The 20,226-nt window shown below is 46.2% G+C and overlaps 1 protein-coding gene across 1 annotated transcript; it reads right to left on the reverse strand.

The window, feature by feature from the left end:
* Positions 1-1,616: 1,616 nt before the first annotated feature.
* Positions 1,617-5,200, reverse strand: Il24 (interleukin 24). Its single transcript, XM_021175868.2, has 5 exons — positions 5,005-5,200; positions 4,219-4,281; positions 3,275-3,433; positions 2,784-2,858; positions 1,617-1,985 (listed from the first exon to the last, which is right to left on the reverse strand). The coding sequence occupies exons 1-5, from the start codon at positions 5,167-5,169 to the stop codon at positions 1,902-1,904; spliced, it is 546 nt and encodes a 181-aa protein (XP_021031527.1). The 5' UTR covers positions 5,170-5,200; the 3' UTR covers positions 1,617-1,901.
* Between the last annotated feature and the right edge of the window lie 15,026 nt (positions 5,201-20,226).

The following is a 20,226-nucleotide window of genomic DNA, read 5'->3' on the forward strand; positions in this document are numbered from 1 at the left end:
GTGCCAGCTAAGAGACCATGGGACCTGCCAGGTGCTTCATCACTATCTTTGGTCACATAGTTTTTGCTGCCTTAACCCTAGCTCATGTGACATCAGGCTAGACTATAAGCATAGCCAACACTTCCAGGCCCCGATCCGAAGGACACAATGAGCTCTGTCTTTCCCAAGTCTCGTGGCAAGGATAGCTTATTTGATATGATGACTTATTCTAAATTTTTAGAACTAAGCTTTTGTTAGTGTTAGTGATACACACACACACATGAGTCCTCTTCACTGTAATCCCCCATCACTTGGTAGGAATAATCTGACTCCAGTATCTGCTTTTAGAAATCTTTGTAGTCTACTTATACCTTAGTACCTTAACTTTGAACTATTTTAGCCATCCCAGACTATCACCCAACCCTTGCCAATTTCAGACAACACATAGCAAGGTGTAGTCAGACACCTCTTGAAACTGTCACCAGCTGCAAAGTTCAACCCAAGCTTGAGGCAAGGGAATGCCAGCTCCTGCCTTTGAGAAAAAGGTCTTTCCCTGATATACAACCAAAGTTCCCTGCACACTAGACATAGAATGGAGTGGCTATCTAGACTGAGTTACTCTCTTCACAAGGAATACCATCACAGACTGAACCGTGTATCCGGGCACAGTGTCATCACCAGCCTGACACATCATATTAAACAGAGAAGGAGAGAACATATCTTAAGAGGGGTGCCGGCTCCCAATGGAGAAGCTAGAGAAAGTACCCAAGGAGCTAAAGGGATCTGCAACCCTATTGTTGGAACAACATGATGTACTAACCAGAACCCCGGAGCTCTTGTCTCTAGCTGCATATGTATCGAAAGATGGCCTAGTCGGCCATCAATGGAAAGAGAGGCCCATTGGACTTGCAAACTTTATATGCCTCAATATAGGGGAATGCCAGGGCCAAAAGAATGGGAATGGGTGGGTAGGGAAGTGGGGGGCGCTATGGGGGACTTTTGGGATAGCATTGGAAATGTAATTGAGGAAAATATGTAATAAAAATATTAAAAATCAAAAAAAAAAGAGGGGTGCCTGGAGAAACAAGGCAGTGTGGTGGGTGGGAAGTCAGGGATAAGGTGGAATGTTGAGTATGAATCTTTGTTTCAGCCCAAATGGTAGCTTTCATCATTTATTCTTCAAACCAATGTCCTGTGTTAGAGCAAAACCTCAGAGGTCAAGAGTGCTGGCTGTTTTTCCAGAAGACCTGGGTTAGGTCCTCAGCACCCACACAGCAGCTCGCAATTGCCTCTAACTCTGGTCCCAAGGCTTCTGACATTCTCATCTCTCCTCCAAGGGTACTGCATGTCATGCATGCAGTACACAGACACACATACAGGCAAAACACCCATACACATAAAGATAAGTAAAATCTCAAATCGGCACCCTCCGTTTCCAGCCCAGCACTCTGTCCCCTCATGATCTCCATGCACCAAAGTTTAGATTCACATCCCACCATCATCCCAAATAATTCAAGACAGACAACAAAATTAAAAACCAATCCATTTTAAATATTTACTGAGCAACCATCCACTGCCCCCATGCTGACCCAGATCACAGGAAGTGAGGAGGAGGCATGGGGCACTAAATTCTGATGCTTTCATGGAACTTCTGGTCTTACAAATAAATACGGTTTCCAGGGAAAGTGACAATAATTAAATAGGGCTGTAATAAATATGCAAATCCACTTTGTGGGTCAGTCGGAGCATCCAAAGGTGTCATCTATGGCTGTCATTTGGACTGAAGAGTGAGGTCTGAGGAAAAGCCTGAGCCAACAACGGGGTCCATGGCCAAGGGTCTGAAGTGCCCTGAGGACAGCAGGGATGTACACAACACCTTGAAATGGCATGGAGCACAAAGGAGGAAGTTATCCAATCGGCAGTCAGAGATGGTAGAATTTCTGCATCCAGGTCAGGAGAATGTCCACTTCCCCAAAAGCTTTCACCAAAGCGACTTCTGTATCCAACTGCAGCAAATGGAGAGTTGGGGGTCAGGTATGTTAACAATAAGATCCGTTTCCTTCCAGCCTGGCTTGCCTGATATAGATCTGACTCCGAATTAACTGAATCACCTGTGGAATGGCCTCTGAGAGATGGATCCATCCATCACTCATACCTCAACTATGTGAATTTGTTTTCAGGGTGAGGACAAAGAGGCTACTGAGTAGTAGGTAAAGGGACAGAGAAGAACATGGTACCTAGAACACAAGAACCTTGGATACCAGCTAGGAAAGATGTGGGGAACTCACTGAGCTGACATAAGCCCAAGTTTATACTCCACCACATATTTGTAGACAGATACATCTGTTCCTCTGTCAAATGCTCAAAATCAAGGATGTTTTCTTTGAGGGTGAGGGCACTAGGGTTGAAGTTTGGGTTTTTCTTTGGTGTGTTAATTTAGAGAAATTTAATATAATTTTCTATATCTTTTTCATAAACGAGGCCACTTGAACACTGTAGAAATGTTGCAGATCTGTTTAAGGGTGAGTTGTCAACCTTCTTTCTCAATTCTGACATCAGGGACCTGTACAACTTTCTCATAGAGAAGTTCTTCAATCATGAAATTATCTTGTAAGGAAATAGAATAGCATTTCCTCTTGAAAACTAACAGTAAAACAAACAAACTACAGGCCAGGTAGGTCTGGGACAAGCCCAAAGAAGGCACCTACATTCGGTTCTGCATTAGGTCTCTAGGGTGCTCCTCTGTGACAGTTCAAGCTAGTCTGTTTCTGTTGGGTAGGCAGACTCCCAGCTCTTGGCCTTACCTGTTTGAATGCTCTGCGGAACAGCAAAAACCGCTGGTGTGCACTCTCACTAATGGGAAGCATGGAATTGTCCTTCTGCTTATCAGGGGAAAAAAAAACCTAAAGTTAGATCAGAATGGAAGTTAGCCTCTCCTGCTCTTCCTGGTGGCACATGGGAGGGTTCTCATATTCCTGCAAGGACTGATCGGAGTCCCACACTCTCAAGCAAACCAGATTCCCAGTATGTGCCAGGACTGTTAGCTTTCTTCACAACAACCTCTACAGGTAGAAATGTCATCCCCCACTTTATAGATGACAAAAACTGAAGCCCAGAGAAGTTGAGTACCCTTGCAAGGGTTCCCTATCTGATCAGGGTAGACACAGACCTGAACCTGTATAACCTTTGCCCATGACATCTAGGACTCTATGTTGGGAAAAGAAGCCAGAACTGGATAAATAGAAGGCAGATTCCCAAGCACACAGTCCCCAGCCTCCACCCATGCTCTACTCACACTGGGCTGTAGTTGTGACATGATGACTATGAAGTTGTTGGCCAGAGTGGAGAATGACCTCAAGACCTTGAATTTGGCTATTTTGCTGTGGTAGTTCTTGAAAACAGTGTTCAAGTAGAACTTCAGCAGGCTGTGGGCAAGGTAACAGCTCTCAGCATCCTGGGGAAGAAGCAGACCACTGAAGCCTTTCCCCATCCTGGTCCTAAAGAGAAAACCCATGTACCACCCAAGGGAAAATAAACACGACAGGGTGTCTTTGGAAATAATGGTACTGGATAGATCTGAAGAGATGACAGGAGTCTTGAGGAGCAGCTTGTGATTCACAGCAGGAACCCAGACCCCAGAAGGAACCAACCCAAAGTAACTCAGCCAACTAGCCTGGCTCCCAGGACTCCTGGCTCACCACCCAGGTGATAAGAAGCCTCTTTCTTCTCTACTCTATGGCCTCACTAAAATGATGGATCCTGAAAAGCATTTGAACTTTGACTTCAGGGCTGAGAGTTAGAAAGAAATTTACTGGAAGGAGAGGAATAAGAAACCTGGTGCCCTTGAACACAGAAAGCACTGCCTGACTCTTTCTGCTCCTGAAACTTGGCACCTGGAAGAAAGGGATCAGTCTGTTCATGCTCACAGACTGTCTAGACAGATGGTAAGAAGATAGTAGCACGTAAGAGAAAAGGATAGAGGTGAAAGGCAGGCTCACTTTGGTAGATGCTCACTGTGTTTCCAGAAGCAAAAGCAAAAGAAAGATGGCTGGCAAGTGTCAGCCTCAGTGGAAAATAGTAGTTAGAGACTTCAATTTCCATCCCTCCTCATACCCACAGAGAAATAAGCCCAGACAGAGACCACCTTGTCTCATGCCCAGCCTTGCCCTGTATAGGGATCAGAGCAGAAGGGAACAACTCCCATCAGCCCCTCTTAGAGAGCTATCCCCTTCTGATTACCGAGACGTTCCGCAGAACCTGTGGCTTCAACAGCCGGACGCTTGTGATGTCATCCTGAGTTTGCTTTGGGAAGAGAAAAAAAAAGATGTCTCCAGGTTAAGGACCTTTATAGAAGCCAGTTTTGCCAATATGCTATCCCCAACTTCAAACTCCATCCTAGCAGTGGGACTACAGAGGCTGGAGGGACCAGAGGAGGACTCAGGAAGGGACATAATGAGCTAGATCCTGGGGAAAGGGTACAGGTCCAGGCTACAGAAAACTACTGTGCTTACTCATCCCAATGGGGGACATGAACCCCTGGGGTTCTTAGACCCTGACCATAGATGTTGGAAGAGACCTGTGCTTCCTTTGGTCATATGTGACCCAAGGAAATAAACTTTTCAGCCTTAAGAGCTATGAAGAGTCAGGCTCATCTCCATAGTCCATGGGTGAAGCAGATGAAGCAAGGTAGCTGCACTTGGGAGCTGCCTCTTGCTCTTAGAGGGCTCTTGAAAGCCCTGCCTCTCATCATGGTCCTGGAACTCAGATCCAGAGCTCATCCAGGATGAAGCTACACCACATGGGGGCTCCTTTACTCCCCTTGGGCTCTGCTGCCTTTACTGGAGGCTGCCCATGGATGGCTGAGCTTCAATTTCCTCATGTGTGACATGGGACATATTGATCCTCCTGAACAGGGTTATTATGTAGGAAACTGATTAAACAAGCTGGAAAGGGATCCACAATCCTGAAAAAGTACCCTCCCCCAAGAGGGAAACCAGCAGGAAAGTGTTCAAGGTGAGCGCTCACCACAGTGTTCTTCATAGTCCAGAAGGCCTCCCACAGTTCTGGGAGAACCACCCCGGTCACTTGGCAAGACCCAAATCGGAACTCTTGACCCTGAAGCCCTGGTACTTGGTTCCAAAGAAGAAGGATTAGGCTCAGGCAGGGGAGAATCTGTAGTCCCCAACTCATCTGTGTTGAAGAAAGGGCCAGTGCTCCTGCTGAAGAAAGGAAGGCTTTACCCCGAAGTCAAATTCTGACTCGGAACTTACACGCAGATCTGTTACCAGATCTCTGCCCTCTTAAACAAACCCATGAATGTATGCATTGGAGTGGGTACTTTGTGAAAACCAGTTCAGCTCAGCTTTGTCCGTGCCTTCCTGCCACATGATACCATGCACTCTGCTTTGAGACTACCATAGGACCAAACAAACATCACACCTGATACTCGCCTACCTTCAGAACTGTGAGACAAACGTCTTTTCTTTATAAGCTATTCAGTGCCTGATGTTCTGTTTGAACAACAGAAAAGGTACTTGGACAAGTGAGATCCCAGGCAAGAATATTGTAAACCTCGAAGGGTGCTGTGGGGTGGAGGACGGGTCCTCCCACCTTCTATCCAATAGCTGCTGGTGGTACTACCTCTTTGCCCTCCCCCACCATATTCCTCTCCCTCCACACATCTGCAGCTCCGTCCTTCCCTCTCACACTTCTCCTGACCACCCGGAGAAATAAGAACAAGAGAGATGGAGAAAAATTCAGCCAGGAGGACATCAAGAGGTTCTAGACTCAGGAGAAGGAGGAAGAGATCACTTCCACCTCTGATTTCTAGGACCTGCCTTCCAGTCACCAGGCCAGGAGGCAAACAGCCCTCATGCCCCAACACAAGGTAGCAGGGTTAACTGAGGCTCATAGGGAGAGGCACAGAAGGCAAGTCTGGGTCAGGCACTCATCTCTGCCATCTCACTTGACAGACTCGCTCCTAACTCGAAGAATTGATCTTTCCAGTAAGTGAAGCCAGAGAGGAGGGTATGAGCTCCAGGTGAGTCACTTCAGTCTTCTCTGAAGTGCCAATGGGACTTCAAGATGGGCCCTCAAGCCGAACGAGTCATCACCCTGACTGCCACGAGACTACCACAGACTGCTGACCTCGCTTTGTGCTTTTTGTCTCTTTCCTCTGCATGCCTCCCTACCCCTCTCCCCCAGTTTTCCCTACAACCACATAAGAGCCTTCTTATTCACACAATCTCCTCACACCTGAAGAAACTGTCTGCCAACCCCAGGAGGGCAGAAAGCACAGACCGGGCAGCAGAGAAACTGGCTTTGCAATGATTCCTGACTCTTGGGATAGGGAGCAGGTGTCCAGGACTAGGGTCCATTGTCAAAAATCTTCCCGTTCTCTTCTTTCAAAAGCTGTTAGCTTTCCAACTTCTCTTGGAGCTCATCCCTGGATCTTATTCTCCTCTGGCCTTCCTCCCATCCAACCCCACATCTTCTTGGTGTTAAGAAAGTAAGCAACTTCTCATTCCGTTTTTTCCTTATATAAATATTCAAAGGGCTGATAAATGCTAAGCCACCTTTAAGCCTCCCCACTCCCAATCAAGGCAGCAGCCTAACATTTCAGAGCAAAGGCTATGGGAAACCCCACTACTCACCTAGGGTCCTAAAGTGAAGCCGGAGGCTGCTGTGTGAAGGTGGCTGGTTCTTCTTGTGCACAAAAAGTTAGGCAGGCTCAGTCAGCATTCATTGGTAGAGGGTCTTCTGCTGGGTAGGAAGCTCCTTCTCAGCTGTGGAAATGATTTCAAAAGTGAAAGACTGAGGGGAAGCAAGGCTGGGAGAACTGTATATAACGGGTCTGGCAGGGAGGGGCAGAGGAGAGGAATGTGGAGGAAGGGAAATTGGTCATGCTTCCCTGGAGAAATACTTCACCACCTCGTCACCTTTTGCTCTTAAACAAGGGGTGGGGGCAGAAATCAGTCCCTCAGGTGAGATAAAACCTGGCTTCTCTGAACTGCAGTTCCTACATCTACAAAATTGTATTTTTAAAGTATCAAAACACCGTGCCTAGTGGTACATACCTCTCATCCCAGTACTTGGAAGGTAGAGGCAGGAGGATCTTTGGTTCAAGGTCACTCTTGGCTAGTGAGTTCATGACCAATCTGAATTATAGCTCCTGACTAAAAAAGAAAAAGAAAAAAAAAAAAAAGGTCTGACCTACTTTCCCTAGAAAAAAAGGTATAAAAAGCAATACATGAGTACTTTGTATATTCTCTACACATGTAAACATACCATTACTATGCAAAAAAAAAGCCTGTTTTATTGTATACTGCCAAAATCATTCAATAATTATGTCTGTTTGCAATGAAACATTAGCCCAGAGGCTTAGGCTAGCCCATAAATAAATATCTTCCTTTAATCCTCAGAGCCAGGAGGTTTAGGGAGTTTCTGACTTGTAGCCACCCACAGTCTACGGGGTTACAATCACCCCAAGTATATCTCTCCTTAAGAACTAGGAAGAAATAATGTGTGCATGGACAGGCCTACAAATATGGGGGATCCCAGTTCCCTGGTAAGCTAGTCTGGGCCTAGACTGCACAATAGAAGCACCTATGTAAGCAAGAGAGAGACCTGACCGACCATATCTCCAGTTAGCAAGTTGCTCAGGCATGGGCTGAAGCCACACATCTCCAAAGACACCCAGAGCCTGGGGATGCAGAATGATTGCCTTTAAAACACACAAGGAGCAGGAGAAAGCACAGACAGCCCAGTCACAGAAACCCAGGATATACTAGCCCCTCATGGGAGAGAGCATTGATCCTGAGAGCAATACAGACTGAAGGGGGCAGTGGAGGGGTAGGGGTCGCTTCGTTTAGCACTTGCTGTAAGTATCTGCCCATGTCCCGGAGGAACACAGTGGATTCTGAACTCAAAGATTAGCAATCTGAAATCTGAGGCCAGATCCAACAGGTAGTGTAACTGCTACAAACAGCTTATGTTTTTAAAAAAATAGCCTTGCGTTTAAAAAAAAATGGCAACACAAATCAGAAGAAAAATATTTTGCGACAGTTGAAGAAAAGATATGTGAAGTTCAGGTTTCAAATATGATTAGTAGGACACAGTCACACATGGCCCAGCTGCTTTGATGCTACAGCAGAGGTTAAATAGCAGGCAGTGAGACCAGAAAGCCTAAAGCATCTATTCTGTGGCTCTTCTAAGAAGGTTTACTGCACCATGCTAGAAATCACCCTCCTGCACAGTCTAAGCATCCTTAGGCCTGGGTTCAGGCAAAAGATCTGGGGAGCAAAGTAACACAAGAGACAGGATAATATCACCCAGCTCAGAGAAGAAGGGACAGGACGTGGCACAGACTGTTGGCAGACAGGGGCCAGGGCTTATTCTGCATTGACAGCGCCATTCTTTTCTTCATGGCACTCATGCTGCCCTGCTTTATGTGTTATGCTTGGCCAGCAGCCTGCTCTGCTATTGCTGTGACAAGCTTGATTCCTCCTGTTTCTGGGGATGCTGAGTGTCACTCTCTTGCCAAAGGCAAGACACTCCACCACACTCCTTTCCTTGCCATCGGGATACCTGTCTTCCTCCTGTCACAACAATTCAATAATTATGCCCTAGTTGTGATAAAATCCACACAGCCCAGAATCTAAAGCTGGGCCATAATTTCCTTTTCACCCATCCTTACATCATTCCTAAAACCCACTTTCCACTTTAGAGAAAGAAGCCAGGTTAAGAAGTCGGGCAATAGACAAAGAGAAGGCAGAAGCAACCAGACAGCCACAGCAGGAAGCTAAGAAGCAAGGGAGCCCCAGGCCAGCTGCAGCTCTAACCATCTAATGGACTGGGAGGGCTAGCTGACAGACTTGACAGACAGGGCAGGTTCTCGGGCAGACTGGGTAGTGGCAGAAGGCCCCAGGCATGGCTCTGTCTGATGAAGGGAGAATGTGATTCTGATAGTGAGTCTCGGGTGAAGGGAGACAAGAAGAGAAAACAAAGACCCAACCCCAAATGCCCAGATTCCGACTCTGGGCTCCAGCGGCAGCAGCCCTGGCTTCCTTGTGTGAGCTGTTCAGATCCTCCATCTTTGTCCTCATCGTCATAGCAGAGTCCCCAGGGGGCTCTAGAGACAGAGCAGCGCACAGTCTTGTCCCCGAGTGTGATCCACAAGCAAGCTCCAACACTGTTGGTGGAACCGCACGGTGCCAAGACTTTCCTGAAGTGCCAAGACTTTCCTTACGAGATACCTAAGGTGGTTCTCGGCACATTGTGAGAGGTGAACATAGAAAGCATCGGAAGGACTTGTCCCAGTGTCTTCCATGTGGAAACCATCTTAGGGCCGAGTTGAGGGAAAAAGAACTAAAGCAGAAACTCTCAGTGGACAATTTTGTCATCGGAGTTCTGTGGGCAATGTTTGAGAACAGTTTTTGGTTGTACCTAACTGGTGGGTACTGCTGAGATGTAGTGGAATGGGCAGACTGGGAGTGTGGCTGAGATTCTGCAGAAAGAATGATGTCACCCACAATATCATCAGTGCTGCCCTCGGAGCTCTGCAGAGGCTGGCCGTAGAAAGTAAGAACATTAGATATGAAGTCTATTCCCATTTCGTTCCTCCTCCAAGTTCCTCTTAACCAGCAACAGAGGAGAAAAGCCTCCGCCACTGTGGATCTGAGTCTCTCTCTGCTACAAGAAGCAAGCAAAAGCTGATAAATGTAAATCGCCCCCTTTCCCATGGGTGAAAAAATTTGCCCTGCAGGAGAGAAGTAGTAAGCATGTTAATTAGGATTTCTTGAAAGCCAAAAGAAAGGAGAAAGTCACATCATCATTTTTCTTCCAATGATTTGAGCTTAATCTTTGTTTTTTTTGTTTGTTTGTTTGTTTTGGTTTTTTGTTTTTGGGGGGTTTGGGGGGTTTTTTGTTTGTTTGTTTTTGGGTGTTTTGTTTTTGTTTTTTGTTTTTTTGGGTTTTGTTTTGTTTTGTTTTGTTTTTTTGGTTTTTCGAGACAAGGTTTCTCTGTGTAGCCCTGGCTGTCTTGGAACTCACTCTGTAGACCAGGCTGGCCTCGAACTCAGAAATCTGCCTGCCTCTGCCTCCCAAGTGCTGGGATTAAAGGTGTGCCCACCACGCCCAGCTTTAATCTTTGTTTTAAGATAGATGCTAATCTCCTCACTGACAGGGAAAAGTCTTATGGTAATAGGTGTGGGATACCCAGGGCAAGAGGGCAAGTCATCTGGACTTCTATTCAACCTCTCCTCTGCTCTCACCTCCCCTCTCTTCTTCTCTCCTTCCCTCCTCTCCCATACCCTCCCCTACCTTACCCTACCCTACCCTACCCTCCTCTCCTCTGTTCTCCTCTGCTCCCCTCTCCTCTCTTTCTAAATAAAGTTTCACTAAGGTCCCCAGACTGGCCTTAAACTCTGAATGCTTCTACATCAGGTTCCCAAATGCTAGAATTACCATGGTAACAGTTGTGTGACGTGCTCCAAAAAGGCAAATCTACAGGGGCAGAGAACAGACTCGTCGCCCAGGGCTGGAGATTAGGATAGAGTGGATATGGGAATGTAAATGAATGCTAAGGAGTACACTGCTTCTGTCCTAAAGTTAGAGCACAGTGATGGTTGCACAACTCTAAATACGTTTTTAAGTGATCAAAGCCTACATGGTGGCAGGTGACCACAGGGGACACCCCCAAGGTTGCTTTTTCTAAAGAAATAGAATAAAGAAATAGGAATAAAGGAAGGGAAGGAGAGAGAGAAGAAGAAGAAGAGAGGGAGGGAGGGAGGGAGGGAGGGAGGGAGGGAGGGAGGGAGGGAAGGAAGGAAGGAAGGAAGGAAGGAAGGAAGGAAGGAAGGAAGGAAGGAAGGAAGGAAGGAAGGAAAGAAGGAAGGAAGGAAGGAGAGAAGGAAGGAGGGAGGGAGAAAATGTCAATGGAAATAAATATATCTCATTCCCATAATCACTAGGATGAGTGGGGGAAAATGCCAAGCTTTCCCCTTGTGTCCCCCTGCCCGTTCTCTCCAACTACAAGTAGTTTTTAGATTCCCAGGAAGCACTGGTTCCCAGATCCTATGGACAACAGCTGTTCATTTTTCTATCATCAGTGTCATCCTTCAAGCTCCGAGTTTTATCCATCTCAGAAGGCCCTTCCGGAGTAACAGTTTAGTCAGCACTGTTGGATGAAGGAATGTCATATAACTGATGTGACCTCACTCCTCTTCTCTGACACACACTCTCAAATCACGACTGTCTTTTTTATGACACTGAGATAGGCCTTGGGATGGGGCCTGCCTCTGCATGCACCTCTAGGGAGGAAGGAAGAGAGGTTGGCAATTTTGTTCCTCACTGAGGGCCCATGACTCAATCCTTCTGAAGGACTTGGAATTAGACACACTCCCTGGCAGGTAGACAGATAGGGAGAGAGGCCATGACTCAGTAATAAAGGTGGCAAACTTCCAAGATGGCTGGCTTCTTCCTCACTCTCCTGACCTGAGACAAAAGCTTGGCAGCTTAGCCTTTTCTTCTCCCAGTAGTCCCCCAGCTGATGGACTGGCTCAGCAGGTTCAAGGCCAGATGAGGACATGGTTACTCAACAGTTATGAGCCAATCAGCCAGCCTGTCATTTTCAAATTGACCAACCCTAAGTTAGGAGAGGAAGAACCTTCAGAGACATTAAAACCCAGCTCTGGGGGAGAGATGGGGTTTTCTTACTTCCCCAACCCTTATTTGCTTTACAGAAGGTCTTTGCTGTGAGACCATAGAGCCAGCTGTATGTCTCTGTTTCCACACCCCCAATAAACATCTTCCTTCAACTGCTGGTTCTGGTTGCTCCCCTCTGCCGTGTGGCATTTTTCCCTGCAGCTACATGCCTTTTAGTTCTTGAGCTGGCAGAGAAAGGAAATCCACACAAGACCCCAGATGGCGACACTTCATGCCCCTGCAATGAAGCTTTCTTGAAAGCCTCAAAGGGGAGGAGTTCCGGGAAGGTCCTGGTGGTGACACCCAAGGCTGCTGAAGTCAGTGTGCGCAGACAGCCCATGGAGACTCTGAGCACCCTCCCCTGTGCCTCCTCCCTGTGTATCTCTTCCACTTAGCAGTTACAGAATTATGAGCTGGTGATCTAGTAAATAACCTGTTTTCCTGCTTTCTGTGAGTAATTCCAGATAAAAACAAAAACAAAAAGCCGAAAAACTGACGAAGAAAAAAAAAAAGGTCATAATGAGAACCTTCAGTTTTTGGTATTGGCTCAGAAGCAGAGTGGAGTGATAGCCTGGGCAGCTGAAGGAAGGGAGGGCCCTGATCAGAGGGGCCTAGCTTGGGAAGGTTTATATTCACTGTCTGTCTACCTGACAGGACCTCTAATCACCTAGGAGGTAGGTAAGCCTCCAAGCACACGTGTGAAGGCTGAGTTAACCTCTGAACACACCCGTGAGAAAGTTTCCTGTTCGAGTTAAGTTAGGTGAAACGATCACTGCTGAAACTGGACTGCAGAGAAAAGGAGACAAGTAGTTGTGTGCGAGCATCATTGCTCTAGTTGTGTGTGAGCATCCATTATTCTTGTAGTGTGTGAGCATCCATTGCTCTCTGCTTGCTGTCTGTGGCTGTAATAAGACCAGCTGCCTCAAGCTCCTGCCCTCCTCGCTTTCACACTCTGATGGACTGCGAAACATAATAAACTCCCTTTCCTCCAAGCTGTTCACTTTCCCAATCAGTGGAAACTGTCCTGTGCTACCCCTGAGGTTGCAACATCCAGCTCAGTAAAAAGGATCTTTTCAAGCCGACTCTCGATCCTTACAGTAGAGCAGAGTGAACCAGAAAATAAAGAGAAGACTGTGGAGGTGCTGAGGCAGACGGGATGGTGGGCCTGGGTAACTTTGTGCAACTGTGTTTCAGACCTTAACTGAAGGATACATTTTAAGGTTTCCTATTCCCATGAATGTGTGAGAAACATTGTACTTGATCCCACGTGTTTATATATTTCTTCTTTTTTAGATGGGCAGGAAAGGCTATACATCATCATTGCACTGAAGTTCCATATGGCAGTGTGATTGTAAGACCAAGAAGATACTAGAAATGCATGCCATTCCGGCTGGAGCAATGTGCAGTTCCCCTGACCTCTCCTGCCCTGCTCTCACTGCATTGGTATCCTAGAGGATAGGAGCGCCTCCTCACCCCCAGTCCTGAGTATTCAAAACAAGTCACATCCCTTGCCACTGGTGGCCACACACATAAGAAAAATGAGACATCATTTTGTTGTAATAAACTACTGAACAAGATTAGTGATAGTCACTGCAGCATCAGTTGCCCTAAGCCAATGAGGGCAGAGAGAGTGTCAGAGGGAAGAAGGCCTAAAATATCTTTTGAGTATCTAAATGGATTTCAACTCTGAATTTAGATTGCTGTGAGCAATGCATCAGACGGTTCAAACTACAGATCTGAGCTCTGTCGGAGGTGAGCCTATATTTCTGCATGCTATTAGCAGAGGCTGTTGTGAGTCAGAGATTCTCAACTCCTCCTTTAATGGTAAGCACTGGTTTCTCCTGGAGAAACCACCCACTTGTGGTAGCTCAGGGATTGGGACTGGCGCGGAGGTTTGACTGAGACTGGCCCCATAGGCTCGTGTACATTTACATGGAACTGTTAGGATTAGGAGGATTAAGAGGTGTGGCCTTCTTGAAGGAAGAGTGTCACAGAGGGTCACCTGACCTAGGATTGGTCTCTCTCTGTCTCTTTGTCTCTCTGTCTCTCTGTCTCTGTCTCTCTGTTTCTGTCTCTGTCTCTGTCTCTGTCTCTCTCTCTCTCTCTCTCTCTCTCTCTCTCTCTCTCTCTCTCTCTCTCTCTCTCTTTCTCTCTTTCTCTCTCTCTCTCTGCTTGCAGACCAGAATGTAGCTCTCAGCTACTGATACAGCTGCCATGATGATAAATCTTAGCAAGTGCTCAATGTGACAGTCAGCAGCATGAGGTCACCTAGCATGATGTTGAGTACCTTGTGGGTCTAGCAATAGCCTATACAGTTCATTCAGGGTCACATTGTGGATACAGCAGCTCCACACCACGTGACAGAAGAAAGACTTGGAGTGGATCCCCAGAAGAGACCCTTTGCTCGTGGTGAAAGTGAAATAAAGGACCTATTTAAAGATGCTTTGGATGACAATAGAGGCTTAGCTCAGTCAACACATACACACACACACACACACACACACACACACACACACACATACACACAATTTTACAACAGACAAAGAAACTAGACTAAGGCCTGGCAGGTCTGTTCTTGCCCCAGAAAAAAAGCAACTAGAGATTGTCCCCAAGAGCCTTACCATTTCGATTTTCTTTTGGCTCCCTAGCTTCAGCCTTTGCCCAGAGCTAGAAAAAAAAAAATTCAAAGAGATGATGAGAAGCAGCCATGGACAGGCCTTTCTCTATGTAGCCTTCAACTCTGAGAGAAAGTCCCCTAAAGATACCTATTTCCTGGCTGGAAAAGCCAACCACTCCCTTGCCCCAGGCCCAAGCAATGGCTTCACAGCACATGACTGGATATAGTTGCTTCATCTGCACCATGGAATGTTCTTTTACAATGCAAAAAAATGATGATGATGACGATAATGAAGAAGAGGAAGAGGAAGAAGAGGAGGAGGAGGAAGAGGAGGAAGAAGAGGAGGAAGAAGAAGGAGGGAGAGGAAGAAGAAGAGGGGGAGGAGGAGGAGGAGGAAGAGGAGGAAGAAGAGGAGGAAGAAGGAGGAGGAGGAGGAAGAGGAGGAGAAGGAGGAGAAGGAGAAAGAAGAAGAAGAAGAAGAAGAAGAAGAAGAAGAAGAAGAAGAAGAAGAAGAAGAAGAAGAAGAAGAAGAAGAAGAAGAAGAAACTTGTGAAGCCTATAATTGAATTTAGAATTGAGGAGAACTTCCTCAGTGGTTAAGAGAAGCTATAAGTTCAAGGGATCCAACACCCCCTTTCATCCTCCCCTAGAGAAACCTTGTCTTGGAAAAACAAAAATAAAACTGATAAGTTATTTCTCCGGTGCCAGTGAAATGAGCCATTTCAAGACAGATTAGATTATATTAAAGGCAGATTTATTGGGAAGCTGCTCTTGGGGGAGTTCACTGGCCCCAAGGACTGAGGAAAGGGGGGAGGGGGAAGGGAAGGAGAGAGAAAGAGAGAAGGGGACATGTGAGAGACCAAAATATCTGGATTATATAGGGAAGAACCTCTAGGGAAACAGCAGCCCAGCCACTTGGATGGAGAGTTCAAGACTGGGGGCAGGGTATGCCAGGTAAGGACTGAGGGGTGCTGGGAGAACCTGGAGGCCCTGTCTGCTTTGGTATGTAAAATATGCAACTCAGTCCCTTGACCCTAGTTCAAAACCAACATCCCAACCTTTTATTAGTAACAAATGAATAATGAATTGTGTGATCATCTATGACTACTTCCTGCTGACACTGGGTTGCAATTTCATTTTGGGTGGGGTGGGCAAAAAGCTGGAATATTGGCCACTTCCAGGAAGAGCTGCTGTCCAGGTTGTGGGACATCTGGGGATAGGAGGGTGCAGGAGCAGTTGAAACAGACTATGAGGCTGGGCCAGAGCACCTGTGGGTCTTTCCTGGATACGGGTTCTGAGAGAACACCCATTACTCAGACAAGTCACCCCACTAGGCCCCTGTGATGTCCTGATGTCAATGGCTTTGTTGGGGACAGGGTTCCATGGCAGGATCCGTCTTCAGCTGCCAGGTCTGGCAAATCTGAGAGGCCTTCCGGTGGAGGAGGAACTTGGGAGACTGACCTTGCTATATCTCGCGTCCTGTCTGTCCATGGTTCGGGCTGGGCCTCAGCAGCAAGCAAGACAATGGAGCAGTCTTTATCAGTGGTTATCGCACCGCAATCTAGGTGGAATTCTTTTGTTGCTGTGTTGGGGACCTTGTGGGTACCACTGGGGGTGGGGGAGTATTTGGAAGTCTCTGTCACATTAAGAATCTTAAGTTTAAGATTTTGAATGCCATATTCAGCAGGTCTCTTGTCCCGAGCTATCGTTCTCACTGGCAAGAACATACTCAGACAACCGGATTCTTCTGCGGCAAGCTTTATTGCTTCTTAAGGAGGGAAGACCCCGAACCCGGAAAATGGTGCTGCTTATATAGCCCTCAGCGTGGCGTGTCAGCACCTGATTTGTTGCTCACCCATATCCTCATTACTACGCCCCAAGATGGGCAGTGACTTGGCATGAACTCACTCTCACACCTGCGCAGAAGGCTTGTTTACTAGTTGGGCACAGCAGAAGCCAGCGCCATCTTGTAATGGCAATTGCTCACAGCACGGCTCTCCACATCTCCCCCTTTTTGTTTTATTAAAATGAGGCTGGACTAGGTCTGTGTAATTATGTCCATCCGCTGTGGCTCCTGTCTTAGGTCGTTCCTCTAATGTCACAGCCTTTCCCGTCATAGGGTAACCCTATCGCCACCGGGCCCCATGTCTTAGGTTGATCTGTGCATGAGGAAAGTTGCCCGTCCCTGGATACCGCAGTGCTATGTGACAGTAACTACTAAATGACCTAGGGTGAACTCTACAAAAGAGGCCAGCCAAAAAATGACAAATGCCGACTAATTCTTGAGCATAGATAGCCAGATTTCGGGGAAGGCCCCTTGTTCAATGGCCACAAGTGCTTGAGCAATGACGACCTTGTCACGTGTTTGTTGGGCTCTGAGCTTGCAAACCAACCAGAGCATGAACACAAGTCCACAGCAGATGGCAGTACCAAATAAACCTACCCCCACCCATTCCTTAAAATAAGAAAATGCAGATGAAATCCAGGAGGAGAGGCCCTCTGTCAATGACAGGTCCACTTGGGTTGAGTTGATCCTTAAAACTGCTGCCCTCAGGGCCTCAAGAGTCTCATCGAACCCCTCGGACCAATTTCCTGCAAGATACAAGGAGAGCTGTCTAAACAGATTAGCTGCACGAGTAAAATTTTCATATTGGACACTGGTAATACACAGAGCACCCAATTTTCTTTCACAACCCAACTGGGCCAACTGGTATAGGACACCTATCTGTTCCTCAACCAGGTCAAGGCGCTGATTCAAAATCATCAGCCCTCCCTTCAACTGGGCACTAGCAGAAGTTTGGACATTGATGGCATCAGTCAGATCGACTGAAAGCTGATTTAATTTTGTGCCTGTTTGGACCGTACTAGCCATAGCGTACCCTGCAGCTATAGCAGCAGCTACACTGGCTGAAATTGCTATGATCACAGTAGCAGTAATGCCAAAATCTCTTTTTTGTCGAAACATGGATAAGGTGGAGGGTGTTTCCACTGGAACAGGGATCCAACGTGGGATACAGGCCACCATGGTGCGGGTGTCCTAAGTTGTATCCCAACATTGAGAAATCCAACAGGAATTATTTACACAGCTTTCAAATGAATCATTAGACAAAATAAACAAAAAGGGAGGATAGACACACACTGGAGTCGATATATAGCTGGTTGGATTAATCTGTGTCTTATTTAAACCAGAGATTTCTTCAGTATGAATTATATATTTTTTGTTGGTCCATATGCCCCAATCAGGGTATAATTGGAGAGACCAGTGTAAATGGCCTTTCCTACAGCACCTCCTTTTAAGAAAACAAGGGGATTAAGATCTGTACAACTTCCATTAATCCCACAAAGTAGCCATTTGTGGTAAGGGCTCATTCTGCGGTCCTGCAAGAAGAGGCCCGTTCTCATTACAAACACTTCTTCAGGCCCAAACAACATATTGGGGGAGAAGGTAAAAGATTTGTGCTCATCAATCCATCTGGCTACAAACGACTGGCAGTCTGACCATGGTGGCAACTCCCCTACATCCTCTCCACCACAATGAGGAGCAATCCTGGGTTGATGAGGATACTCCGTCTCATTCCAATTGGGAGATGGGAATGTACCGTTTAGCCAGACTGTTGATTGCCACCAAAACCATGTAACATGAATAATAACATTGTTTCCTTTTCCTCGGGTTTGGGTGAAATTTACAGTCCCACTATCCAAAAATGATCCTAACATACGGATACTGAGCTGAATACAGTCCCCCTTTTGCAATAATTGAAAACATAGGAAGCCCTGTTCTTGGAGGGAGCGATTTTCTCCTAACAGGACCCGTAAAGGGTCAAATGGCAAATATGGTAAATCCAGTTTTTTATTAGTAGTAAAGAATTTTGGAAAAGCTATAGCATCATGGCGAACTGGCATTGGTTTAGGGAAAGCCGAGAGAATGGCCCATCTCTGATCGCCCATCATACTAGGAACCTGAGACAAGTTCAGCATTGTCAGAATCAGGAGCAGTCCTCGAGAGGTCAGCATCTTCGACACCATCCTTGATTAATATCTTGTGAGTGAGTCATTCCGGCAGCCAAAATGGGTTGTCTTCACTCTGTGGAAAAACACAGACAGCTCCCCTGGATCTTATTAAAATAGGATCCGGGCCTTTCCACAGACCAGATAAGACATTCTTACTTTTCACCATTTCTTTTGGTCTATCAGGGTCTGAGCTATGTCGATCAGCTGCAGAGCGACCTTGCTCATCAAGATTCAAAAAATTAAGTGTGAAGAGTGCCATGGAGACAGCTACTCTTGGCACTGAGGGCAGAGTCTTATCAACTCCCCCCTTTTGTTTTATAAAATAAGACTTGAGTGTATGATGGGCACGTTCCACAATGCCTTGTCCTTAAGGATTATAAGGAAAGCCAGTCAGGTGAGTGACATCCATTTGATGACACTGAATTGCTGAAATTTATTAGAGGTATATGCTGGCCCCTTATCAGTTTTAAGGATTGTGGGCTTGCCCCAAGCACTCCAAGCTTTAAACAGTGCTGTATAACATGAGAGGCTTTCTCACCTGTTAAAGGTGTAGCAAACAACACCAGAGCAGGTGTCAATGGAAAAATGTAAATATTGATTTCTTCCAAAGGAGGAAATATGAGTGGCATCCATTAGCCAGACCTGTAATGGCCTGATGCCTCGGGGGTTTACCCCTACATGAGGAGTAGGCAAAAATTGACAACAATTTTGACATTGGGTGACAATGTCACGAGCTTCTTTCCTAGTTAAAGTGAAACGGCGGCATAAAGTTTCAGCCGTCACGTGGAAGCGTTTATGAAACTCCCTTGCAGCCTCTGCCTGCGAGGACAGAGCAGCAGCCATGATTCTAGTGGCTTTGTCTGCTAAGTCATTTCCATGAGACATGGAGCCAGGAAGGCCAGAATGAGCCCTGACATGAGTAATATACACAAGATGTCTTCTATGTAACAGGGTTGACTGAATTTGCTGAAAAATGTGAATAAGCTTGCTAGAGGGTCTAATTAAACCAGCAACTTCAAGCATATTAACTGCATTAACCATATATAAGGAATCAGATACAATAATGAGCGGTCCCAGGAAAGTTTCAAGGACCTCCAGAACCACCAAACACTCTACAACCTGGGGTGATGTCTCATTATATTGTTTAGATGTTACTTGGCCATTTACTACATATGCACCTATGCCAGATTTGGATCCACCTGTATATACCACCACCCCATCTGCAAGCGGGTGTTTGGCTGTCATTACTGGAAAGACTATGGTTTGGCTTAAGGCAAACTGTAAAATTGGATGTTTTGGATAATGATTATCAATTTGTCCTGAATAGGAGGCAACAAAGACTGCCCAATCGTTAGTTGTTGCTGCCAGGGTTTGAACTTGAGCAGAGGTATAAGGCACAATTAGCATATGAGGTTCTTTCCCAAAATGAGTAATGGCTGCTTTTACCCCCTGAAGTGCAAGTTGAGCAACTGCATTAGGATACCACTCAATGATTTTTGCAGGGGAAGCATTAGAGTGAACCCACAATAAGGGTCTATTTTGCCACAAGACTGCTGTTGGTAACTGTGCAGTTTTTAATATGCACAATTCAAATGACTTTTCAATGCGTTGTAATTGAGCATCTTGTAAGGCCTTTTCTATAGTTTGTAAAGCTTGACATGCAGCTGGGGTAAGTGCTCTGTGGGAGGAGATGTGGGTATCTCCTTCTAATATATCAAATAAGGGCTTTAATTCCGCTGAGGGAATTTTCAAAAATGGTCTTAGCCAATTAATATCTCCCAGCAATTTTTGGAAATTATTCAAGGTATGTAGTTGATCTTTGCGAATCTCTAATTTTTGAGGAACAATTTTGTCAGGATAAATGAGTGACCCTAGGAAGGCTCCCATTCGAGCAATTTGCACCTTTTCGGTGGCCA

The sequence above is a fragment of the Mus caroli genome, unplaced genomic scaffold (assembly GCF_978045245.1).
Source record: "Mus caroli unplaced genomic scaffold, Mus_caroli_1 scaffold_1, whole genome shotgun sequence".
NCBI lineage: Eukaryota > Metazoa > Chordata > Mammalia > Rodentia > Muridae > Mus > Mus caroli.